Source organism: Dermatophagoides pteronyssinus, unplaced genomic scaffold (assembly GCF_027571235.1).
Source record: "Dermatophagoides pteronyssinus isolate colony J.1.1.1.1 unplaced genomic scaffold, Derpt_VIB-CSIC_2022.12 sq0003, whole genome shotgun sequence".
Taxonomy (NCBI): domain Eukaryota; kingdom Metazoa; phylum Arthropoda; class Arachnida; order Sarcoptiformes; family Pyroglyphidae; genus Dermatophagoides; species Dermatophagoides pteronyssinus.
In genome coordinates, this window is record NW_027461527.1 from 1,558,380 (window position 1) to 1,585,703 (window position 27,324).

General features: G+C 28.0%; 3 protein-coding genes and 1 non-coding gene across 7 annotated transcripts; 1 reads left to right on the plus strand and 3 right to left on the minus strand.

Annotated features, from left to right (window-relative positions):
• Positions 1–7,247: 7,247 nt before the first annotated feature.
• Positions 7,248–18,072, minus strand: LOC113797864 (uncharacterized). 4 transcript variants are annotated; one of them, XM_075824954.1, is made up of 7 exons: positions 17,436–18,072; positions 17,156–17,366; positions 16,063–17,038; positions 8,724–11,473; positions 8,251–8,657; positions 8,087–8,163; positions 7,248–8,016 (listed from the first exon to the last, which is right to left on the minus strand). In XM_075824954.1, exons 3-7 carry the CDS (start codon positions 16,479–16,481, stop codon positions 7,524–7,526), a joined length of 4,146 nt encoding a protein of 1,381 aa, XP_075681069.1. In that variant the 5' UTR covers positions 16,482–17,038; positions 17,156–17,366; positions 17,436–18,072; the 3' UTR covers positions 7,248–7,523. The 4 variants fall into 4 exon arrangements, with proteins under 4 accessions (XP_075681069.1, XP_075681068.1, XP_027204116.2 ...); XM_075824953.1 differs by having other exon boundaries at positions 17,156–18,072; XM_027348315.2 differs by lacking the exons at positions 16,063–17,038; positions 17,156–17,366; positions 17,436–18,072 and adding an exon at positions 12,116–12,716.
• Positions 18,073–19,261: 1,189 nt separating this feature from the next.
• On the minus strand, positions 19,262–23,587 carry LOC113797710 (uncharacterized). Its single transcript, XM_075825092.1, has 6 exons — positions 22,808–23,587; positions 21,069–21,595; positions 20,775–20,930; positions 20,402–20,676; positions 19,725–19,946; positions 19,262–19,542 (listed from the first exon to the last, which is right to left on the minus strand). The coding sequence occupies exons 1-6, from the start codon at positions 23,182–23,184 to the stop codon at positions 19,480–19,482; spliced, it is 1,620 nt and encodes a 539-aa protein (XP_075681207.1). The 5' UTR covers positions 23,185–23,587; the 3' UTR covers positions 19,262–19,479.
• Positions 23,588–24,736: 1,149 nt separating this feature from the next.
• TRNAK-CUU (transfer RNA lysine (anticodon CUU)) lies at positions 24,737–24,854 on the minus strand. The gene is made up of 2 exons: positions 24,816–24,854; positions 24,737–24,772 (listed from the first exon to the last, which is right to left on the minus strand). It is a non-coding gene; the product is annotated as a tRNA-Lys (tRNA).
• An 888-nt stretch (positions 24,855–25,742) lies between these two features.
• On the plus strand, positions 25,743–27,242 carry LOC113797978 (uncharacterized). The gene is made up of 4 exons (XM_027348451.2): positions 25,743–26,059; positions 26,151–26,370; positions 26,482–26,631; positions 26,684–27,242. The coding sequence occupies exons 1-4, from the start codon at positions 25,877–25,879 to the stop codon at positions 27,154–27,156; spliced, it is 1,026 nt and encodes a 341-aa protein (XP_027204252.2). The 5' UTR covers positions 25,743–25,876; the 3' UTR covers positions 27,157–27,242.
• Positions 27,243–27,324: the final 82 nt, after the last annotated feature.

Sequence of the window (27,324 nt, forward strand, 5' to 3'; positions counted from 1 at the left end):
ATATAGAGAAACATACCATACCATCAACATTCAATTTAGCGGGAAAAAAATATTTGCAAATACAATTTTATTTATCCGTTATTATTATTACTGTTTTTTTTTCTCTGTTGTGGTTACAAACAAATTACAATAATAATTGGCCTTAATGATGACAATATTCCGGTTTTGTTTTTGTTGTTGTTGTTATTTTTTTTATCATAAATCTTGGATGCACTGAATTTCTTCTATCGCACTGTTTGTAACATTATTTTTTTTGTTGTTGTTTTTGTTTTTCTAATATTCATCAATATTATATCATAATCATCGTCGTCATCATCATCATCATTCGATTATATTATTTTATTTAGATGAAGATAATGATGATGATGATGAAGATGATGATTATGACAATCATCTTCAATTTAATTTCATTTCAAAGAAAAACATCAAATTTAATCGTAAACAGGAAATAGAGCAATGTTGTTGATGATTGATATGATAAAATGATGAAACAAAATTACGAATGTAAATATACTTTAATCTTTTATTATGGATTTATTTATTTATTTTTTTCTCTAGATTCACCTGATTGATCATTTTAACACAGCAAACAAAAAACAAAAACAACATCATTATTTTATATGGAATAAAGATGTTTTCCATCGACAATTTAAAGATTTTTATATATAGAATCCAATCGATTGTTGATAATGTTTCTGTGGTGATCGATTGTCATAACAGGTGTTGGCAAATAATCATTTTGTTTGTTCATTGTTTTTTGGTCAATTTTGGTTTCGTTTTTTTCCAACTCTCAATGAATACAATATGGGATAGGAAATTTTTTTCTTTTCAAAGTTTCAAATATGTTTCGATTATGAAACATCATTATCATTGACATTTATAATGTATTCGGACATGGATCATCTATCATTTTGTTTTTGTGTGTTCGAATCGAATGTAACATTATTATCGGAACCGATGTTATTATATTGATGATGATGATTATGGTGATGATGAGAAATAATGTTGTTATGATATGCTGCAATCAAATATTTTTTTTTGTATCCGTATAAAAAATGTTTTTTTTTCGTATGTAAAATTTGCACGAATGAACTGGATGAAATTTTTGCATTGAAAGTATCTCCCCTATCAGATAATCAAATAAAAAGCATGTTTTTTAATCACACTTTTATTTGAGCCAAAAGAGTTTGTCGATTTTGAATGTTTAAGTTGTCCCAATGTAGGATATATCCCATCGTTTTTCAACCAATGATTTATTTTTGTGTGAACGAATTTAGTTCTGAATTTTTTTTAAAGGATGCAAGATTTAAAACAACAACAACAACAAAAATTTTAAAAGATTTGTCATCGTAATTTTAGTTTTTTTTCTTCGCAAATGTTTATTCAAGGAGAAAAATTTTGAATCAAAATTGAATTAGATTTCATTCTATTCGAATGGTGATTGACAGCAAATCGGCTGAAATAAAACAAGACGGAAATGAAAATTTTGTTCATTAAATTATTCATCAAATTTATATATGAATTCCTGGAAAATAACGATAAAATTTTTGAACATTAATGAAAATGACGCTCATTACGGACATATATCACTCGCGATAATAAAAATGAAAAAAACTACATCTTTTTAATCGTTCAAAATGATTAATATTTTGTCAGCTAAATAAAAACGATTGCAAAGTAGAAGATTTTTGTAAAAATAGTAGATATTTTTTTCCCAAAGGAAAAAAAAGGGTTGTATAAATTAAAAATTTAATACAAATCATTTTTTGTCACTCAATCCGATATTTCCATATTCGAGTTGAACAAAAATAGTGTGGAAAAAACACACACATTGTCATTATAATTTTTAATGATAAATCATGAGAAAGAGAAAACAAATGAAAAAATATAGCGGTAAAATTTAAGTGAAAAAATAAAATTCCTACAATCTTACACCGAATCTTCAAGTTCGTTTTTTCTTTCTTTCGTTCCATTCATCGGATATGAATTGTGTCGAAAGAAAATGATTCAGATGATTATGATGATGATGATCATCATCATAAAAATGAAAAAAAAACGTTGACACGGTATATGACATAATGATGATGAGCTTTAAGCCCGAATAATATATTTTTTTCCCTTATAATAATTAATATTTCCCCATCTCTTTTAGTTTTTTTCTTCTTTTGTTTCATCATGTTATTCTTAATTACCTGATCCTTAAACTTTTTTTCATGTTTGATAATAATAATACAATGATATAATGATGAACAAAAAAAAATCTTCGTTCCAGAAATTTTTCACAAACAAATTTTACACTATGAATAGAAATTGTCATTTTCTATGGTTGGTTTATTTTGATTATGATGATTTTTTTTTCTTTCGTTATTTTGTTTTAATATTTTATCTTAAAAAGTTTTCTATTTTTTCTCTATACATATATTAGTTATTTTGTCGGTTATTATAATGATTGGCTTGCAGTGTGGAGTGAGATTATTCGGGAATCCAAGCCAAACTTTTTTCACTTAATTTTTTTAGTTGTCAAAATTATAAACGAAATGTATATACTTACAACATGAAATAAAAAACAACCAAGTAAAAAAATGAATGAAACTTTTTTCATTCAAAAAGATTTGACTGAATAAATAAACAAAATCTTCAGTTACAATTTGCCGATTGCATGCAATGATGAAAGTGAAGAAAAATTAATTAAAGTAATTATTTTAAATCCAAAAATTTTTCTGGTTTGACCGTATTTTGGAAAAAGCATGACATTTTACTTGTTAAGCGAAAAAAAACCAGACATATTTCAGATTCAATGTATTTGATGGATAAATTATGATAGAAAAAAAACAAGATCAAACAATAAATGTTTGATCGATGTTTTCATATGAAATATATTCTTTGTTTTGCTATATCATATTATATGGATAATGGGAAAAAATGAATGAAAGAAAAAAAGGAAAATGTCAAAATGATTCATATATTTATCGATGTTTAGCTATCGGATTCGAGGATCTTCATCTGGACATCACCGACAACAACAACAAAAATAATAATGAGCTACAAACTGGGTAAACTATCAATATCGTTGGACAAGTCACGTTTCGGTCAATTCTAATCATTTTTCATTGATAAAAAATGTATATATACAAAACAAAGAGGAAAGCAATCCTTTTCTTCATTGAATGAATGAATGATATTTTGATCATCATCATTATCATCTCAATATAAAAATAATTTTTCAATTTCAATATACAAAAATATAATTATTATTCGACAATCGGTGACAATCTGTCGGTCATCTTTGGGTCATTCATTTTATCTTGGATTTATTTTCATTAAAAAAAGATGTTTTTATCATTCGAAATGAATTGAGTAATGCACAACAACAGCAAAAATGATACTCTTGTTTTGTTGTCTGAATGTTGGTACAACTTTATTCATCTTGTATTTATGAAAGAAAAAATCTTGCCAATAATAGATTTCTTGTTCTGTATGGACGGTCAAATATGTCGTCAAACAATTCATTCAAGATTTTGCTTTGTTTTGTTTTGTCGGTTCATTTTGATACCATACATATAGTAGTGATGTTTGTTTCCATAATGATAATGATGATATTGTCGATGTCGATGATAATGATGATTACAGTGTTCAATTTTTGGCTTTCATTAACCCGAAATAGAAACAACTCGATTTAGAAATTGATATTTTTTTCAGAAAAAATATGAATATTCAAAATGATTAGTTTTTTTTTTTTTTTTTTTCTTGAAAACAACAAAATCCGGATGTATAGAGAGAAAGGGATGAATAGGTTAAGAGAAGAAAAAAACTATTTATTATCGATGTAATCGATTGAGCAGAGCAATTTTTATTTGTCATCATTTCCTATTAAGCTCGATAAATCACGTGTTACGTAAACGTAGGCGGACATTGTTTCTAAATCCAAGTTTCTCTTTATCTTTTTTGTTATTTCTGTTGAATTTTCTATTCTTATTTCTGCGTTTGAATTGTAAAGTTAAGGGAAAACAAGTCCTTTTTTTGACGATAAATACCTTCAATCTTATTTATCTATTTGAACTTGAAAATCAATCGATCGGAAAGTCATTCCACATTTTTTTTTGTAACAACGGTCAATTGGATAAGAAAAATGGGGAAATATTTTTTTTTCTATTTTTAGATTTTGAAAAAAAGTGTCAATGAAATGGAAATAAATAACTAGATCATGTTGTATGGACGGTTAAAGTGCTAATTTTGAATTGTTCTAACTTTCCGTTTATCCTGGTTATCAACACGATCATCTATATTAACAAAATTACTTGAATGTTTTTTTTCATTTTTCTTTTAAATTTTCATCGGTGATAATGTCCATTATGAAATGTACATATAATTTTTCTTCGTCGATTGATCTGAATTTTCTATTGATTAGATGTGTTTCAAGTTGTTTAGTTGTTTTTTTCCACCCAATAAAGATGTTCCGATTAGAATAAAGCCCAAAAAATTATCATTCGATCTAATTAGTTAATAATGATGATTAAATCGAATTGAATCGACCTTAATGAATGATGGAAACATTAATGATGATGAACAAATCCAATGATGGAAAATTGATTTCCTTAAGTATGTTTGCCTATGGGCAATCATTTAATCAGTTACCACCACCACCACCACCACCATTATCATCAGCATCAACATCGTAATCAACATCATCAATTCAGAAAAAAAATTAAAAATTTAGACAAACTTAATGAACACAACACATTAGTTTGGATATTGAAAAACAAAAAAACAACAACTGATTAGAAAGAGAGCAAAAGATCGAAGATGATACTTTCCAAAGAAAAGCAAGTCTGAAAACGTTTTTTTTCATGATTGAATGGATGCACAACAAATTTCTTTAAAATGAAAAGAAAAAAATGTTTACGAGTAAAAACGTTTTCCGGTTTTTTTCACTGTATCGTCAAAAACCACTTTTTTTCAATACTCACCGCATACATTGTGGCTCATCATCACTATCAATTGCTCTAACTTTTGAATCATTTATTTGGTTGTAAATTTTTTTTACACAAAAAAAAAATTTCGTAACATCAATAAAAAGCGATGATTATGATCAATTTTTCAAAATACTTTGATCATGTAATGAACATTGAACAAAATAAATTAATCGATCGAAAAAAAAGATAGAACAAAAATTGAACCTTTACGATTGATGTAAATAATAATAATAATAATCGAGAATAAAAATATCAAACTACACGCTATTTACCCATGTCGTAACTAACTAACAAAAACCGCAAAATACTGCCAATATATTAATTTTCCAAAAAAAATATCCACAAAAAAATATATTTAGTAAAAAACGTGTTTTTCTTCAATGTCCAAGACGGTAGTTAACAATTGTTGCTATCGTTGCTGTTGTTTCGGTCTGATCAATGCATTCGACTATACTGAAAACAAAATAAAATTGATGAATAATAATCATTGGAAAAAATAGAGAAAAATCTCTTTTTTTCATTCATTCATTTTCCGGTTGTCGTCATTTTCATTTCATAGATTTTTTTTTCGTAGACAATTTCATTTGGCAAAGAAAAAAATATCGAAAGCAATATTTGAAAGCGTAATTATTGTTACGAGGATGATTACGATGATTAGTATGATGAAAATTATTATCATATATGAAACTTGTTGCTTTTGGTCAATGTGTTTGTGTGCACATTAAGTAAAGTGATTAACACGAGACCATTATCATTAGTTGTTCCCATCCCATTTTTTTTTCTTTGTAGCATCTTTTATGTGAATGTACGCCCGATAAATGTATGTGCGAGTCAAAATGTCATCATTTTTTATTTTGGAAAAAAACGGGACCGTCAATTGACTGAAAGAAAAAGAGTAAACAACAACAACAACAACCGAATACTGATCTAAGATCCGATTAGAATCTTTTTTGCTTAAAGATTAGATAGTGTTCATCATAATGTGTAATGAAATACATTTCATAAATGTGAATTTTCATATTTTTTTTCAATCAGAAAATTATCGAAAATGGAGTGAAAATTTTTATTTTTTCCCTTTCATATCCGAGCCAGTTTCATAACAAAATTTTCATTCAGATTCCAATCAGCATTTTTGTTGTTGTTGTTGCTGATTTTCATCATTTAACATAATGATAATAAATGGCGCTCGATATTGATAAAATAAAAATATTTTTAGAACTATATCATCACGAATATTTTTCATGCGTATGTTTTTCAACAGGTATCGATTGATTTTTTTATTTCTAATCATCAACATCATCATCATCAATATTGGTTATTTCGACAATCTCTTACTACCGGATATATTATATATGTTGGATACGTGATTGTAAATGTCGAATAATTGTCTGTTCTTGTTGTAGTGGTTGATGATGATAAAATTTGTTTAATCGAAAAAAAATTGATTCAAATTCTTGGAAAATCAGACAACCAAAATAATGTCGACAAATGAAAAAAGATGATTATAAAATCATAAAATCATAATGCTGTTGTTTATTTATTATGGAACAAAAACAATCATCTTTTTTACATCTTTTAATTAAATAATAATAAGTTAATTTCTTTTTAATCAATAATAATAATAATTGAACACCATTGAGATGTGTAATACATCAAAATTGAAATTCATAAACAAACAAGAGTGATAAAGAAGAAAACATAGCTATAAAATGTTTAGTTAATCAATCATTATTAATTTGTTTGTTTCAAATATTGTGGTCCAACTTTGGGGCATTTGACAAACGACAAAATTTCAATATTATCATAATCAACAGTATAGTGATGGTGGTGGTAAGGTGAATCAAATCGTAATCAGTAAATCCATATTGTAAAAAAAACATTCAGTTTGACAAATAGAAGAAAAAAATGATGATAAGTTGATCAGATTGCATTTAAGATTTTGAATTGATGTTTACAGAGATCAGATAAAACAAGAAATATTTCGATTTACATTCTGGTCATCTGCTTGTTATTTCAAATATTTACAGGTCTATTTTAAATTAAAAATCATTTAATACAGTGATGATTTATTTCATGTTCGACAACACCATTATTATCCATATAATATACAACAATATGAAGATTATTTGATAGATTTTTGTCGTTGTCTTTTGCGTTATATTAATATATTTGTATACTGTATATATTGTTGTATCAAAAAAAGGGTTGCATATAGTTGTGTTTAAATGGTGACATGAATATAGTCGTAAATAGGAAACCAAAAGGCCGATGTGATTCTGTTTATTTATATGGATTATTTATTAAGCACAAGAAAAAGAAAAAAAATCCTAACAAATAGCAATAAAGTGTTCGGTGATTATGTGCGTGTGTAAATAATAGAATCATATCAAATTGTATAAGATAATTGTCATTAATAATAAAAAGATAATTTAATAATGAAAAAAAACAGAGATCAATTGAATGAAAAATTTGTTATGTCTATAAATTGATTGTACAAATTTTGAGACATTTTACAAAAAAAAATCTGCAAAAAAAATAATTGAATTAAGGTCAAGATGATGATGATGATAATCGTGGCCGTTTGAGCTCACTTTTTAAATCTTGACTTTGTTTAGAATCTTCATTTGAACTAAATTTACGTTTGATTGATGTTGCTAATTTCAAATTATTATTATCATTATTTGATGAATCATCATTGTCACTCGAATCCATGATGATATCATTCTCATAAACAATAGCTATTTCAGAATCGTCGGATTCATTATCATCATCATCTTCAAAGTTATTGATATTAATCGAATTATCCAATGAAAATAATTCAAACTGATCATTAATTGATTCCAAACTAAACCTAGAAATCGAAAGTTGTGCTTGTTTATGTCGGCTTACAACTTTTTCATTTGAATGTTTTTCATGATGAATTGGTTTAAAAATGGCATATGGATTACGACCAGAGTTTATTGCTGCTGCCGCTGCTGCTGTCGATACCGACGATTTTCTCGACATCGATAGTTTTGTTTCATGAATATTTTCAACATTCATACTATATGTAGGATGATGAAATAAAAATATGAATAGATTACAAGTGAATCAAGTATAAACCAAATACATACATGTCTCGTGTGTGTCTTGTGGGCCATTTTAGTGTGTAAAAATATTCACCATTCGATTTTGTTTTACAAGCAATCACCTTAATAATATAAAAAACAAAGCAAAAGAAAAAATTATTAATTATAATTCACCTATTACCATAATCCAAAATTCAAAAAAAACTTACTTCACTTTCGAAAGGCACATTCTCTTTTCGGCGATTTAAATCGAATAGTTCTTTTTTGAATACATTATAAATTTCAAACGTTTGAGATAATGATGATGATGATTTTGATGTTGAAGCTCCTTGTACATTAGGCTGTTGCCTATCGCCAACAACATTGCTATTATTAAATGATTTATTATTAGAGGCAGCCGTGTTGATTTTTTTATCCGACTTTATCTGTTTTAAAAATGAAGATAAAGATTGGTTTTTTGGTATTCTTTCAACGGAACCGTCGGTCAATTTAATATAACGATTATATGGTGGATAACTTTTTAGGCCAGCCATTAAGGCTTCACGTGTTCGTAATTCATATGATAATTTCAGCGCAAATTCATCGTCCAGATAATCGGTATTGGCAACACTTTTCACTAAAGTGACAAATAAACAGAACTTTTTAATTCAAATTCAATTGTTTTTTTAGTAATGCAAATTACCTTTTGTTGCTGAACACACTGGTTTTTTATTCTTACCCGACTTGGATAATGTCATTGACGATATTTTGGAAGTAGTAGACGAGGATTGCTCTTGTTGCTGTTTAGACAGGCAACAACATGCAGTATGGCAGTGAAATTCAAAATTGTTAAATTGTGTAGAATTAATTGTATTTGAAAGACATTGTTGTTGGGTAAATGATGATGATAATGGTAATGAAGACATTTGGGCAACATCTGAAGATGATGAACACGAAGAATGAAGGCTAACAATCGAATCAACACTTGGACTTCGATTGGTTTTGTCGGTTCGTTTTGATGTTTGATGATATTGCGAATCGGCTTGATTCGACAATGAAGACATGCTGGAATTATCACAATGGTTCGACAATAAAAACGAATGACATTGACATTTACAACAGTTATCGGTTGTCGGTCGATTCGATTCTATCATCGATGATGATGAAAAGGATGAATTCAATAGAAATGATGATGATGATGGTGATCTTGGAATATTTTTCATCATGGAAATTTGCTTGAGATCTGGCGGAAGTGATTGTTGTTGTGATGGATTTGATTTGAAATGCATGTTAACATGCTTTTCTAATTGATTCTGTGTTCGAAATCGTTGTCCGCATCCATCAACAATGCATTTAAACGGTTTCGGACCAGAATGTTGTTCGAGTACGTGTCGTTCGATCCAATTGCGGGATAGTGATGGTTTACCAAAAACCTTACAGCCACGCCATAAACAGACAAATTTTTCAAGTTTTTCATTGTTTGAACTCTCATCATTTATCGAATTTTTCTTCGATGAACGTCGTGATGAAAACTGATAATTATCTGCTGACATCATGGATGAACAACCAGAATCACTTTGAAAACGCCGAGATCGTCGTCGAGTTGCCATCGATGAGATTTTTGATGATTGATTATCATCTTCCGTTGAACTATTGGAACAATCTTCTTCATCAGAATCTAAATTCGTTTCATCATCCATAGTAGTCTGTGAAGATGATCCATCAAAATCATCTATAATTGAATTGGCACCAGATTCATCATTATGATTATGTTTACTCGATTTGGCTGATGTTGATGATGATGATGAAGATGATTTGGGACGTTTATTCCATTTGATGACTTTTCCATTTGAATCCAAAAATGGCTGCAATTCAACGTGTATTTCGCGAAGATGTTCAGCCAGATCTTCATAGTTACCTGGCCAATCACAATCATGCCATTGACAGCAAAACGTTTGCTGTTTTTTAGCTATACCACCATTATTATTCTTATGAATACTTTGAGCTTTCATTTTTATCTGTTTGATCATTGTTTGCATATCGGTCGTTGCTTTACCTTGTGTACGTATTGACATTTCGAACGAATCAGCAAACGAATCCGATTTAGTCATGCAATGATTGGAATTTGATGTCGATTGATCCATAGGGAAATCAAAACCAAATTCAAAGCCATTCGACGTTAATCCTGTCTGTTCGTCACGTTCATCATAACCACTTTCACCATATGTGGATCCTTGATCATTATCAGTCGTTTTCTCAGATTTTGGATCACAATACATAGCTTGCAACGCTAAATCTAATCCATCAAATCTAATATTTGGAACAACAGCTTCAATTTCTTTACTGAATTGAAGAATTTCATCGTCAATATCATTGTCGTCTTCTTGGACAATAGTTCGGTTTAATTCATCTTCAACAGTAGTATCTATAGTTTCGATATCATCCAAAATATTTTGCTGTTCCTTATCTGTTGTTGATTCGATATGTTTAAATTCATTGTCTGATTCTTGATGATTTGTTTCAATTGATCTCCACATTGGTTCCTTATCATTGGTAGTAATTTTTGCTGTCATTTGTTGGCGATTATTTTTCAACTGAATCAAATCTAACAATGAATCACATTTATCACCGCTAACATAATGCGGAATGATGACGTTGTTTGTCGCTATCTCCGTTATGATATTATGATTTTCCACAGGAGATTTTGACGGTGTTGGAAATATCGATTGAAAATAATCATCCGATTCTTCATATAGACTTTTACCATCAGGACTATGGACAAGTGATCCACTTACACCAGAATCTGGAGAATCAGGTGAGCTAACATCTTCATCACATCGTAATAATCCGGTTACAGTTTCAGTCATGTCACAACATTGATCATGATCAGAACTTTCGCAACAACTCGAAACACCGGATGAAGTTTCAGAATTTGATGGCGATCTGGCAGTACGAAGTTGATTATGTTCCTCATTATTAATATTATTATGATGATCAACAACCGAATGATAAGAATGATCAAATGTATTTGTCGTTGCTGTTATGTTAGGTATAATTTTTGTCGATGTTAAACGGAAATCCTCTTGATTTTGAAATGGCTTTTTGATACATGAATTCAAAGATTTAATATTATTATTTGTATTAATCACATGGTCTTGTATTTTATGAAATTTTGTTGTCATTAATGTTGTCGTATTGTTTGGCAGTGTTGTTACAAGATTATTATTATTTATAATCGAAGGTAGTAGTAATGATTTCGATAATGGCAAAGAAATCGTTGATGATGATGATGATGAGAAGGAGGAGGATGATGAGGAAGATGATGATAAAGAACTAATATGACCGGTGGACATTGACATCATTTTGGCTGATGAACAAACGGATGTAGATCCAATATAACCGCAGCCATCGGCACCAACATCATCTCCACCATCAATGTTTATGTGCATAGTTCTAAAATAGACAAAAACAAGCACAAAAAAAACGATTAGTAAATAAACAATTACAAGCAAATTGAATTGAAATAAAACATATGATTAAATTCAATCAAAACAGAATTTTTTTTTAATTTTAAAAGACATACTATTAACAAAATAAAACCATATAAACTAGTAATCAAATCCTATCCTATCAAGAACTTAAATGATATAATTTTAAAAGGTAAAGAGTTTTCTATTTTTTTTCTTTACAATTTAATAAAATTGTTAAACTACAGTAATAGAAGCAGCAGCAGTTTTTCAACATTACATATCTACATAATAATATCCATGGTAGCAAAAAAACAAAAAAAAAAAAATCAAGTTGCCATGTTGGATGTAAACAACAAAAAATTTAACCTAAAAAAATGTCTATAGAAAAAAAAATTATCGATCCAATTGACTATAAATATAATAAACTACTATGAGTTTTGAATATCAACAAAAACAATTTTTGTTTTTGTTTTTCGGGTTCAATGAATTCCCTTTCTAAGGAATAATTTCTTTTTAAAAAATTCCATTTGATTGGACCACCATTCTTAGATTTGAATCATTTGATGATTGTAATTGATCATAAGCCAAAAAATGATCAGAACAAACAAAAAATACTCGGACAGACCTTTAACATCGATGATGATGATGATGATGATTTAGGGCGGATTCTATTTTCGTTTCATTCGAAAATATAAACAGACGTGGCATGATAATCTCATTTTCTTTACCATTCAATTCAATTATTCTTTTACATTTTGGTTGTTGTTGTTTCCAAAATTTTTTCAAATTCATTACACATCTTAATCATCCTACATGAACACACACACACACACACACACATGAACTAACCACCATTCGATACCGATTCTTGGAATTCAAAACAACAACAAAAATTAGGATCCAAAATATTTAAAAAAAAACAACCATAAAAACGACCAGAAAAGAAAAAATTATTACATCCTGAGAATAAGGGATAAATAGGAAAAAAAGCCAACACACAAAAAAAAAAAATAAAATAAATAAAAACATAGGCCGAGGAGAGGAATAGAATAATATCCGAAAAACCCAATCAGCCTGAAGCCAGTCACATCAGCAGCAGTCGCCAAACAACCAACAATCCATCCATCCATTCAGTCAACCATTTATATTATCAAGGGATGGAGCTCTAACACACACATTATAGACTTTTGAACCAAAAGAAAAAAAATCCAATATGAAATGTTGGTTGTATAATATATACAATTCATGCAAGTGTTTCTATACTGTACAAAAAAAAAGAACAAAACCTAACCATCCAGATATATTTTCGGGTATAGAGTTCAACATACAAACACACACACATATACTTTTCATTCAATTCGATTCAAGTTTAGGTTCAGTAACAACAACAACAACAAAAAAGTATTATCATCATCATCAAATGATGGTGATGATCGGACCGAAAAAAAACCAGCCAAAATAATAATAATAAAAGCAGAGGCAATAATCAATGCTACAATCAGATTATTTTTTTTTATATAGAAAAATGAGGGCGGATCATAAAGATGTATGTGCCTATATCATTTCATTCAAAAAAAAAAACAAATCGAAATTACCACCACTACGATTATTGTAACCCCCCAAACATCAAAATCCTACCCAGTGAAAAATTTTGAAAACATCATCGAAAAAATATCCACAATGAGATTGTCAAAAGTATATGACCCCTCTTTCTCATTCTCTTTCTTTTCGAGCATCATTCAACCGCGATCAATCAACCGACCAACCAACCGACCTAACGCATGTTTGTATGCTTGATGAACACCCGAAAAAAAGTTCATATAATACTTGGAAGATCACCATTTTCATCAAAAGAAGAAAAAAAGTGAAAATATAGGTGGTGGGTAAATGATGTGTACAATAATAGTATCCTGGCCTACTACTTTCTATGGATAAAAATCCCGTTTCGTTTGAAACACGAGTTGATGTGATAAAGTATCAAAATCGATGATGATGATTGTCATGCGTGTTGAACAAGAGAACAAAATAAAGAAAAGAAAAACATCCGAATTCTGATGAAATGAAATTTAAATTTTTTTTCAAAAATAAGAATAGCGCGCTTGAGAACAAAAAACTTTAAACTTTGGTGAGTAGTAAAGTAACCCGAACCAGAACTATCGTATAGAAAATCATCATTTAGCTTTATGGATGGACAGATAGATTCAATGACTCCTATATGAAGAATTCAAAAAAGAAAACTGAACAAACAACTTCAAAGAACGTGTTGATAACGCGTATACATGAGGCGTTTTTTTTTCTTTAACACCAAACACATTCACATTATACACATCATTGATCATCATCATCAACATACAACCTTATGGCCATTGACCATCCATTTATTTTCACGCAACCAAAATAACAAAAATTCAAATAACAAGTGAGAGAGAAAAAAAAGGTCAGATATTAGGTTCCTTCTTCTTTTCAAATTCCACTTAACAATCATTATTATCATCAATTTAGAATCTTTACTTTTTTATTACGAATTTTTTTGGAAAAAAATAATGAGCCCAAGCTTATTATTATTAAATGAGTTGAAAACAATTTTAAATTTAATTGAACCGAAATTCAATAAAATAATGAGAAATATTCAACATCACATAATACTTTTCTATGTGATTGAATTTTTATTATCATTTTTTTTACAGAAAAACAATTTATATTTAAAAAAAAACAAAAGAATTGACAAAAATTATTTTTAACGACAACAACAACAACAAAAACCTGATCAAAACCATTAAAATCAATCATAAACATGAAAGAATTTCGGCCAATAACCTGAAACAGACGAACAGAGTGATAGGATAGATTCTTCATTCAAATAATCATTCATAGTTTGATGATCGAATCGATTTTGTAATAAAGAAAAAAATATACCATTCTTTTCACTTCTGTTCTGATAATCAAGGTTATTTTGATTATTTATTTACTAGCATTGCAAGCCATTGGCCATTGGCTTCGTCCACTAAGTGGACGAAGTCTAGCTAGTCAAAGGCCAAGTCCAATGCAAGCCAGCCATTTGTTTATGTAAAAATCAAAGATCCTTATAAATAAAAATGCAAGCCATCCATTTTTCGAGCATGCGCATTGAAATAGAAAAAGTGTTTCGTCTCAGCCAGCCAGCCAGTCAGTGTTTTACTTTTTATGTTATTAGACTAGCATTGCAAGCCATTGGCCATTGGCTTCGTCTACTAAGTAGACGAAGTCTAGCTTAGTCATAAGGCCAAGTCCAATGCAAGCCAGCCATTTGTTTATGTAAAAATCAAAGATCCTTATAAATAAAAATGCAAGCCATCCATTTTTCGAGCATGCGCATTGAAATAGAAAAAGTGTTTCGTCTCAGCCAGCCAGCCAGCCAGTCAGTGTTTTACTTTTTTATGTTATTAGATTTCTCTTCTTTTGATTTTTTTTTTTCTTTTTTTTTCATTCACATCCTATCAAACACACAAATTTACAGACAATTTTTTTCCTATGCAGACGATTTCTGAAATAGCATCATCATATATCGTTAATAAGAAAATAAAAACTATACAATCAAATTTTTATGGCGCCAAATATAAAATTTATATTGAATTTATTCTGAATCAAACAAACAATCTTTTTCTATTATGATATGAATGTTTTGTTCTTCATGATTCATGAATAAATACTGAATGTAAAAGAAAATTGTTTAAACAAAAACATCTCATTTGATGTAAACCAAATAGAATATGGATACTATTTATTTGATGCACACACACACACGTGTCACACAAAGAGATTTCACTTTTCAATTTTTTTTGTTCCTGTGAAAACTGAAATGGGTTAGTCATCAACATTTAGCCAAACAAACAAACAAAAAACGAAATTCATAAGAATCATTTCCGTTATGATGGACCACTCAAAAAAGATATATATCGTTTGTATTAACTAAATTGATGACAATCTCATTTCATTTCGTTCGATAGACCAAATATAAAGCCACAACTTTTATTTAGACAAAAACAAGCATACACTAAGAAAAAAAATCAGACTTATGACGACGACCAAAGACGACAATAAACAAAATCTCAATCATTGTCGCCATAATCATTAATGACGACGACGATGTCGTCGTCTTAGCTATCCAAATGATATCATTAGAATTTCATTTATCATAGGCAATGAGAAACGAAAAAACAAAACAAAACAAACTCGACCTGATACTGAATAACAGTAGTAAAAAAAATACCAAAGACAAAAATCTACTTATAAAGTTTCTTATTTAAAGTAATAAACCGGAAAAAATGCATCTTTACCTAAGGAGAAAAAACTAAACTAAACTTTCAATGCTAATGTCCACTATGTTTTTTTCGAAAGAAGATTCGGATTGTGCGGCAATGTGGAATGTGTCATCATAATTTTTTCAAAACATTCGAAGAAAAAACAACAAAAATAATAAACCAGAATAAAACAAGTTTCTTGTCTGACATTGATGACAATTAATATCATCAATTTTCAAAGATTTATATTTAATCAAAATTCTTTTCTAATAGAAAAAATAAATGATCTTACCTTTTAATTGGATGTTGTTTTCGTTGGCCATCATTTGATGAGATAATTTTTGGATTATTCTTAATCAAATCAGCATTATTATTATTATTATTATTATTATGGTAAAGATCAATTTTTTGTCGTTTTATCGTTTTGTTTGTTTTATCATTAATATCATCAGTATCATCATCAACCAATATAATCAATGGAATATTTTTCTTCGTATTACATTTACGTTCAACAAAAATAACATCATCATCATCATCATCATCTGGAATTGTTTCAATTTGGGATCGATTTTTCGAAAGTTGACTATTATTATTATGATGAATGCTATTAGAAAGATTCAATTTTGATTTTGTTTCAACAACAGTCGATATTGATGATGTTGAATGTTGTCGTTGCTGTTGCAATGATGATGTTGATATCATCAAAGACATTTTTTCACATAATCGAATCAATCGATGTAATCAAATCGGACATATAAATAGTGTGGAGAAGAAAACTATACAATAGATATAGATGTGATTCGAAATTAAATGTTGTTCAAAGATTTTTTTTTACATCGATATAATTATAGTGATAAAATCGACAAAGAATATGAAGAATTGATTGATCAAATTAACTAGAGTAATCCATAATGTGGATGGATTTTCCAAAGAAAAATTTCCAAAATAGAGGTAAAATGTACTCAATATATGATCTGTTGATCATTTATAAATTTATAAAAATAAATAATAATAAATTGACAGGCAACATAAAATTGTTGATGATGGCAATGATAGTAAAATGATTGTCGCGTATGATTTGATATGGATTTTTTTTTCTTCAAACTCAATGTTTCATACCAACAATAATGACAAAATTTTATGTTTCTTGTTAACGCCCTATCTAGGTTATGATAATGATTTTATTTTTTCCAATAACCTAAATGTTTCTCCAAAAATATATTTATTTTCCAATGAATTCCAATTTTAATTTTTCATATAAAATGTATCTATATTGAATAATTAATTTTAAAAAAAACAATTAAAGTAAAATTTAAAAGAATAAAATTCCTAGAATTATAGAAATTTTTCAACAATTTTTTATAATTTCAAACATTAAAAATTACCATATTTCTTTTTCCATTCTTTGAATTTTGAAACATTACCAATGATGAAATCATTAGAATATTAAACACTGAAAAAACACCAAAGTTCAAAGATTACTGAAGACACTTATTTGTAAATTCGTCGTTTACTGGAATGATTTTATATCGATGGATTCTTTCTTCTCTAGTTGGCAGTTTAAATCCAATCATATGGGGATGCATCAACAAAAATCTAGATGGAAAAAGCCAATGACGAATCCATCATTAGCAAACACACACAAACACCCACAAAAATACGGACCAAAGATTTAACTACCAACCCGAGTGCCTAACACGGGTACGCACACAAACACAATTCGATGGAAATAAAATCGGTTTTGACCAGGAAAAATCCATTCGATAATACAAGCAAAACGATAAAGAGGAGCATGTAATAATAATGATAATAAAACACCAAGGATTCGAACGATTCAGATTCAATTTTTCGTTTTTCCCATTGATTTTTTAAAAACTTGAGCTCCTGATACAATACACACACACTTAACACAAAAAAAACACACACACAGTGAGATAAAGAAGACGACAGAAATGGTAGTGGCTAACCCGAATGATAATAATAACCGCGAGTTTTTATTTTAAGTCGTTTTGATGGTTGTCGTTATCGTTGTCGTCGTACCAGAAACCAGACTCAGCATGTCATGGTAAATGAAATTCGTTGTGCGCTTAAAAGTGTGATTCGTGTGTTGGTGTGTGTTTGATAACGCGAGCGAGGCACCTCACACTAATTTACGAACCGCTCAACGAGAAACGAACAGAACACAATGACCAGGCCATAGGCTAGGCCAAATGGTTAGTTAAGTTTGGTAATAGTCATTGAATGGATATTGTTGTTGATGATAATCACACGATGATAAAAAGTATGTGCACAGTATACAGTATATCGACCGATTTCCTTTCACTTGAAATGATGAAAAAAATTTTACGATCATCATTTTTCATTCAGAATATTTAGACCAGAAACTTATGATATTTTTTTTTGTTATTTGAACTAATATTTTTCGATTAAATTATCAAAGTTTTATCAAATTTACAATGTCATTTTTAAAAATTTTTGATGATTTACATTTAATGTTGAAAACAAACAATAATAACGACAAAAATTGAATTGCTCTATCATGTAATTCGAATTGAACGAATTCGATCAAAGAATCGATACCGTTTGTCGTGTATATACTGTATCTAATGATATTATCCAATGAATGAGCATAAATTGGCATTTATACCTACAGGTAGCGGCATTATAAACGTTACTTTGCATGTGCGACGACCCCATAATACGGCTATTCCTCCGGATGTAGCAAACAACAACCGAAAAAAACACGACTAAAACATGAGAGTTTTCATTTAAATTATCAAAAAAAATAGTGATTGCGCATGTGTACAATCAAAAAGGAAAAAAATTAAACCATCCTTTAAATTCATTCGAATAGACCAAAGTTCTTTTGGTGTGTGCAAAACAATGGTGTGTTTGTATTGTTGTTGGATATCAGCAGTAGCAAATTTAAATTGCTCGATCCGTATATATCTAGTGGTATTGAGATATTGGTCAAAGGTTAAAGGATATGACAGGAATGGAGAATGATCATGATGGTAGGAGGCACTACCATCTGGCGATGATAATTTTGTTCCGATCAATCAATTTACGATTCATGCATACATTTTAGGTAAATGAATGAAAAAAACATTTTAGCGCGCAAACATACATACGAGTTTTTAATCATGGCCGCATACCACTGCTTCAATGGTTACGTGACTTTTGCCCGATCAATACAATGACCAAACTTTGATAATAATAAAATTTTTTTCTCTTTAACGCCCTTTGTACTTTTAATACGAAATTCTGGTTGATAGAATATTCGTTTATGAAAAAATTTGCAACAAGTGAGAATAACTAATCGAACAAATTCCCAAAACACTGCCATCTATCTTTTATGATGATTTTTCATAACTATCTATTACCATAGTTCGTAATTTCGTACGATAGATGGCATAATAACGGCCATTATATTTTATGAAATGGATCTTTTTCCGCAGAATTATCAATAAATTACATAATTAAGGAGACAATTAAATTATATGATGTTGAACAATAATAATTATTTTATTGTGATAAAAACAAATTAATTTGATAAAATAAAGGATAATTTGCTCTCTTTTTTTTCATCATTATGAAGAATTTTCTTCTTCTTCTTCATTTATTCGTTGCCAAGATTTCGATCATCATTCGTCGAAAGAATTCTTCTCTTTTTTCTGATTCATTTTTTTTCTCATTTATTCACCATTTATCATCGATGACAATATATTTTGATTCGATTCCATAATTTCAATAAAATTGTTTTCAAATCTGACTGTTTGATTTGTGTTTGAATATTTAATTCAGGCATGTTTCATTTGTGATATGAAAAAGAAAAAAAATTAAATTAAATACAATTGATTTGACATTTGGAATAATAATAAAGAATTTTGGCAAAGGATTCATTATATTCAATCAATTATTTTTCTTTTTTTCTTTATTCATTTGATTACTTACCCGAAAATTTTTACTCATAAATGAATAGATGATTGGATTCATAAAACTATGTGCCATCGATATCCAATGACAGAAAAAATAGCTACCAACAAAGGCATAATATTTGAATGAAGAATCAACATGAAGAAAATTTCTTTTAAAATATATAAGTATGTTGAATAATTGTATTGGTAGCCAACAGATTGTAAATACACTGATTATTGTAATTAGTATTTTCAATATCTATTGATGTAGTAATTGGAGAAAGAGAGAAAGAAAAAAAATTGAAATTAAGTTAAACACATCTTTTCTAAACAAACTTTAAGATCCATTAGTTTTGCATTGAATAAATAATGAACAAAAAAGATATCTATTTTGCTTGATTTATGTTAGATCTCATTATCGAATTCTTATCATCTAAATTCATTAGTTTTAAAAGACTTTTCTCATTTTGGGTTTCTTTAATTTTTGTTTCATATAATGTTTTTTTAATTGGTGAATTAAAAAAGCTTAGATCATGATGATAGAATACAACTCAATTACTTTTTTAAAAATAACCAGTAAAATGTAAACATCCTAATCGATTCGAATTAGCTTTGAAATTGGGAAAAAATTGTGGAAGAATATTCCAATTATCATTGTGAACAACAACCGTTGTAAACAAAAAATTTAAGAAAAAAAATCATCATTATACTAACCCTATAGCGACGAGTATTAATAAATTTTGTCGAATGCTGTTGTTGTTGTTGTTGTTGTTGTTGTTGTACAGAATCTGACGAATTTATCCTTGTTATAGTATTGAATGATTTTGTCAATGGTTGATGATCAAATTTTTTATCATTTAAAATCAAAACATCTTTATCAATATCTGAACATTTCAAATATTTGACATTTAATTCCAAATCATTATTTTGACAATGATTTTTTGATTTACATTGAACACAATGTATTAAATGATTCGATGGAAAAAATTCTGAATAGAATTATGGAGAAAAGAAGATTTCGAAAAAATATGAAATTGAAAAAAAATTGGAATCATACGTTGTTATAAGATGTATAAGTGAAACTTACTAATTTGTTTATTATCGGTACATTGATCATTGTTATTATAAAATTGAATACAAAGAATATTTGCATCAATTGTTTGATAATGATTATGCGAATCATCCTCATCATCGTCATTATGATCAATATCAGCCACAATATTATTATTTTGTTTGAAATCAGCTTTTCATTTGAAATCATTATTTTATTTTGTTTATTTTTGTTGTATAAAGAAAGGAATAAAGGAAAAAATTCAAATTAAAAATGTGAATATTAATAATTTTTCTTTTTTTAAAATGATGTTGAGATTCATACACTTACCATCATTGTTAGACATTATATTCATATCATTTTCATTTCTTACCATACCACCATCGCTAATATTATTGTTAATGATCATGTTGTTATTTACAAAATGATAATTCATATGGCTACATTGATTTGATGACTCTTCATCATCATCATCATCATCAAAAATTGAAGTCTTTTTTTGAATATGATGATGATGATGGTGGTAATATAAACGTTGATTATATTCAGGTCCTTGATAACGAAATATTTTCCAACCCATTGCCGTATATATAATACAAAGTGTTGACATTGGTATTGCAAATGTTGTTGAAAATATGAATATTGTATATAAACGTCCTTCAATACTTTCTGGTTTCCAACGTTCACCACAATAAATATATTGTTGTCCATTATAAATAAATGTATATGTTTCGGTTACAATGAGTTGTGTGATTCCCAGGCAAACACCCGAAATCCAGATTAATATTACAATGAATGTACGATGCCGTTTGAACCATGAAATTGATTGACGTAATGGATGCATTATTGCTACATATCTATACAAATAATAAAAACATTCACATTCATTATTATGTTGATGACAAACGATGTTGATAAGAATCATCCAAAATAATAATAAATTGAAACAAGAGGATTAGATGAAACAAAATGTACAAGAAGATTATTTTGGTGAAGATTTAATGTTGTTGTTGTTATCACAATGATTTATTTTTTTCTAAATAACTTTTGCTAATATTTCATACACACACACCTGCTTTTTAAGAATTCACATGACAAATTGAAGAATTGAAAGAATGCACTATCTTCATTTGAATGATTTACATGAATGAAATTCATGAAATTTTTTTTTCATTGATAAATTATTTATATCATCATTATATATTTTAATCAATTATCTATTGATCAGTAAGAGAATAATAATTTCAAAGTAGATAAATCCATAAATAAATCCAAAATGCCATCACGTTATTCATAGGAATACAATCATTATCATTTAAATGTAAAACAATGCAAACTATTGTTCTGTTTTGTTTTGCATAATCAGTACTTAATATTTGATTTGCGATCATAAACTTAAACATATTCTCATTAAATATTCAGAAAAATGATGAAAAGAAAAACGGAAGAAAGACAAAAATGATAATGATTGTAAAGGCAAGACATTTTGTTATTATATTAATAAAATATTGATCAGTTTGTTATTTTTAAAATGTTATATCAACTGGAAAAAAACAACCTACAAACAATAGGATTTTTTTTTCTTTTCTTTCATAAATAAATTCGTTAATTTCAATAATTTACATGACATGATGATGATGTTTTTGTCATACAGGTTATCCTAACGGATGACAAATTTCAACATCCATCAAGCATCACAAACACACACACACACCAATTTTTTCAAAACAAGTTGGTGAATATTTTATTTGAAAACAAATCAAAACAAATGTATTGTGACTGAAATAATAATGAAAAAAAGATTCCCAAATGAAATACAATTGGATGCATTATTAAACAAAGAAAGTGAAAAAAAAACAAATCAAATAAAAACAATCCATCCACTGATCTTGATCAAGTTAATAATGGTGATATTTTTTCTGTTTGATTATTTGATTCAGAAAAAAACAATGTGAAATTTTATTTTCTTATAATATATGCTGGAATTTTTGTTTATTTTGCATCAAATAACTGAATGAATTAATTAGATTTATTTTTTTTTCCATTTAAATTTTTATTATTTGACTTACCGATCGATTGCGATTGCAATTAATGTATAAATACTAACAGCGATTGTTGTCAATTGTGCACAATTAACAATTGGACACATAAACGATATGAATATCCATCTTCCTAACATATAATTTGTATATGTAAATGGTATGGTAAAAATTGCCATCAATATATCGGCAATTGATAGATTAACAATAAATTTTCGCATATCACCAATACAACGTTTACCATTCATCATAACGATAATGGTTAATAAATTTGAAATAAATGCTAAACAAGCTGTTAATGAATAAAGAATGATTAATGATACTTGATAAGGATAATCTAATGCTTCTAATGGCATAGTGTTTGTTGTGTTTTCCATTGTTGTTGTTGTTGTTGAATGATGATCCATAATGAATGATGAACATATGATTGAAATTGAACAAAAAGCAAGTAAAAATTCCAATAAAATAATTCATAAAGAAATTTCATTTGAAAAAAAGTTTTTGTGTAAAACAAAATATAAAGAATTTGGATCGAAAATTGAAAAATTCACTGAAGTAAAACGAAAATAGTTGTAGAAACTAGGAACATCAAACAATTTGTAAATAATTTTAATACAATAAAAATTTTGTTCGTTTGTGGATTCGATCGAACAATCTTAAATGTTGGTTTGTCATGTCAAAAATCGTTTAATTTTATAACTCTCATTGATGCTTCTGAATATTGTTCAGATATATTGCAGCACAAAACATAAAGAATTTTTAATCATGATACTGATGATCATAAACGATGTCACTAAAATCACATTTATTAATACAATAATAATTCACAGCGATTTTATATTGATGTAATTGCATACATTTTACTGGTATATAAACGAGAACAAGTAAGATATATTGTATTGATTTCATTTTTCATATTTGGCTAAAAAGAAATTCATATACAAACGGATGTTTGAATTGAGATATTACAGAATTATAAATGTCTATATTTAACTTATCTACCTAAACAACAATTCTTTTTTCTTTTCTTCTATCTTTCAAATATGAATGATTGTGTGTGTGTTTGTCTATTGACAATCTTTCAGTCTTTATATATAAATAAAGATAGATATTTCAAATGGAACATTCGATGTGGGTACATGATGCGCAAGCTCTCTTTTCATTATTATTTTTTTCTACATATCGTTTTTATTCTTATCGGCTAAATAATTTTAAAATTGAATTTATTCCAATGATGATGATTTAAATCAGATTATCTCAAAATGTTCATATATGTTATTTTATGACAATATTTTTGTTACATTTTTATTGATTTTTTTTTCTTCGTAAAATTGTTCTAATCAAATTTTTCCTGAATTAGATTACTGAAATATATATTGAAAACGATTGTCATAAACAAGTAAAAAAAGTGAAATGGAATGGAAAAAAAATCGATAAGATTTTCAAGCAAATAAAAAAAAATAATTGAAAACATTATTTTTCTCCATTTTTTCCGTATTTGTCAGATGAATAAAATGCCTATATAGATAAATGGATCGAACAATGATATATCGTTGCAAGACGAAAAATATTTTTCTATTTTGATATTTTGTTGGATTTAGTAATCTTCATTTGCTGGTGCAATGTATTTTCCCTTGAGATAAACAAAATTGATACTCATTATCGTCAATAAAATAAGTCAATCGTTAGATTTTTTTTTATAAAAACAACAACAACAAAAATCTGATTGCCGTTATTAGGATTCAAACTAACCATTAAACAGCTTGCTATTTATAATCATGCAATCATCGAAGCATAGGTTTTAGAACAGCGTATAAATACAATACAACGACGACATAAAACAATGTCCTTTATAACAGACAAAAATTTGACCTTGGAATTCCTCGTATGAAACCATTAAAAAAATTTTAATTTAAGAATTTAAATATTTTGGAAAGAAAAAAAAATGAAAAAATTATTCGCCCCCAGTGGGACTCGAACCCACAACCTTCCGGTTTCACACGTAGAAATCAAGAATTTTTAAATAATTTCTTTTTCTTAAGAGCCGGAAACTCTAAGCCGATTGAGCTATGAGGGCAATTGTTACTGCATATCAGTGACTTTTTCTTAAATAAATAATTTCTGTTTAAATTATTAATTTGGCAACAACATGATTATCGTTTACATTTAATTCGAATGTGATATGATTAGATCATGCTTTAATGGATATATTTTCGGGATAAAAATGTTTTCGAAAAAATTTTTACCAATAATGATAGAAAAATAACGAAAATAAAAATAGAGTACAATGTCCAAAGGCAAATACCCTTTTATTCAATCTGAATGGATCATGATAATCACTGTATACAACATTTTAAAAAAATAACATCTTGTTTTCCAATATTCGTATAACTGTTATACTATAACATATGAATCCACATATGAATGATAGTGTCACAATTTGATTATTTATATTCAAAAAATTCAATGACAAATTTATTATAATCTTTCTTTCTTTTTCACACATAGAAATCCAAAGACAAGAACAAGACTCTTCATTTATCGTTAAATTAAAAAAAAAAAAAAAACAATGAAATCCATGATTTTGTAAAGATAAGGCGACAATTTTCATCCGGCAATTAATATTAATTATGTGTTTTATATTCATAAATATTTTCGTTTCAACAAAACAAATGATTTTTTCAACAGTTGATTGGTTGGTAACATTTTTCATTTCATTTGATATTCATCAACGGGTCAATGATGATGATGATGATGATGATGATAATGGATAATGTTGGAATTAAATATCAAAATGTTTTTATTTTATTATTTTTTGTCTGTTGATATTCTACAAAATAACCTTTTCTTTAGAATGATTGAAAACAATCATTTTGTTGTCGTTGTCATAACTATTTTATAAATCATTCAGTGATTTAGCTGATTCTAATTCAGATTTATAGATTTTTTTTGTTGTTGTTTTGCTCTTTGCCAGGTTTCATTTATTCATTCGAATTTTAACGCTACAACGTAAACGTTATCAAACAACAACAAAATTGTAATCCAAAATTTTTATTGATCTATAATTTACATATAAATTAAAAAAGAAAAAATACTAAAATGTTCAACCAAAATGGTCATTGGATTTTTATTGAAATAATGATAATTACATTGATGTTAGTATCTAAATCATATCAACATGGTAAAATGATGGAACCACCAGCCCGAAATTCAGCATGGCGTGCCGGTTTTCCAACACATATTGATTATAATGATAATGAATTATTTTGTGGAGGTCTTACGGTAAGTTTGACAAAATTAATCGCATTTTCTCACCATTTGAATACAATTTTTGCATTTTATTTTTGATGTTTGTTCAACCGAATAATTCAAGACAATGTGGCAAAAAAATAATGGTAAATGTGGCATTTGTGGTGATTCGTATTCATTAAAACAACCAAGGCCATATGAAAGTGGTGGTATTTATGCAAAAAATGTCATTGTACGAAGTTATCGTATGGGATCGAAAATCAATGTAATAATTTTTATATCTGCCAACCATAAAGGTAAATTTTCATTCGGCCTATGTCCTCGCAATGATCCACAAAAATTAGGTAATATTTTCATATTGATTTTTAAAAAAAACAATCATTTATCAATTCCTATTCGATTTACAATGGAAATTTCTGTACATTCGATTAAATATTGAATCAATTATTTATAAGAAACGGAAAAATGTTTCATTCCATTGATGGTAAATGGACAGAAAAATTTTGAATTACAATCGAATGTTTTTGGAAATATTTCTTTATCAGTGACATTACCAAAAAATATCGAATGTAAACATTGTGTGTTACGATGGCATTGGCGTGGAGGTAAATATTTTCATATTTTGTTATCATATTTAATGTCAATGTATATCTACAGGTAATAACTGGGGAATGTGTCCAAATGGTAAAGGTGCAATTGGTTGTGGACCACAAGAAACATTTCGTAATTGTGCCGATATTGTTATAAGAAAACAAATGAATAATTCTAAAAAAACAAAAAATACTACGATAAACGAAAATATAAATATTATCAATTCTAAACGGATGGATAAAAAGAAAAAAATAGACAAAAAAATTCTCAATATCATCGATAATGAAATAGAAAATGAAATATCAAATTCGTATGAAATCAAAAATACGAATGTAAATCTTATTTATGATGAAACTATTCATAATTCGATTGATGATAATAATGATGATGATGGAGAAATTTCTAAAAAATGTTCTTGTACCTGTTCAGCTCCAGAAAAACCATCATCAAATATTTTACCATCAAAATCATCACCAACAACTTCATCAAGTTTTATTCAAGATAATAAATCGATGACAACCAATCAACCTGAACCATAATATGGATCATCAATATTTTTGAATTTTTTTCCAAATGTTCTTTTTTTTTGAAGCCAAATTAAATTTTTTCTTTGTTTTGCAAAATATTATCATTGAACACCATCTATGATCTAATGTTGTAACCACAATGAGTGAGAGTGTTTTGGTTTTTTTTTGTTGTTGTTTTGA

Coding starts and splice junctions, on each gene's coding strand:
- LOC113797710 (XM_075825092.1), bottom strand. CDS start 23,184: ATGGATCATCATTCAACAACAACAACAACAATGGAAAACACAACAAAC. Junction 21,596..22,807: donor ATTGCAATCGCAATCGATCG/GTAAGTCAAATA, acceptor TTATTTGTATAG/ATATGTAGCAATAATGCATC. Junction 20,677..20,774: donor TACCGATAATAAACAAATTA/GTAAGTTTCACT, acceptor AATTCTATTCAG/AATTTTTTCCATCGAATCAT.
- LOC113797978 (XM_027348451.2), top strand. CDS start 25,877: ATGTTCAACCAAAATGGTCATTGGATTTTTATTGAAATAATGATAATT. Junction 26,060..26,150: donor TATTTTGTGGAGGTCTTACG/GTAAGTTTGACA, acceptor GAATAATTCAAG/ACAATGTGGCAAAAAAATAA. Junction 26,632..26,683: donor ACGATGGCATTGGCGTGGAG/GTAAATATTTTC, acceptor GTATATCTACAG/GTAATAACTGGGGAATGTGT.
- LOC113797864 (XM_075824954.1), bottom strand. CDS start 16,481: ATGTCTTTGATGATATCAACATCATCATTGCAACAGCAACGACAACAT. Junction 8,658..8,723: donor AGTGTGTTCAGCAACAAAAG/GTAATTTGCATT, acceptor TTGTCACTTTAG/TGAAAAGTGTTGCCAATACC. Junction 8,164..8,250: donor ATGTGCCTTTCGAAAGTGAA/GTAAGTTTTTTT, acceptor TATATTATTAAG/GTGATTGCTTGTAAAACAAA.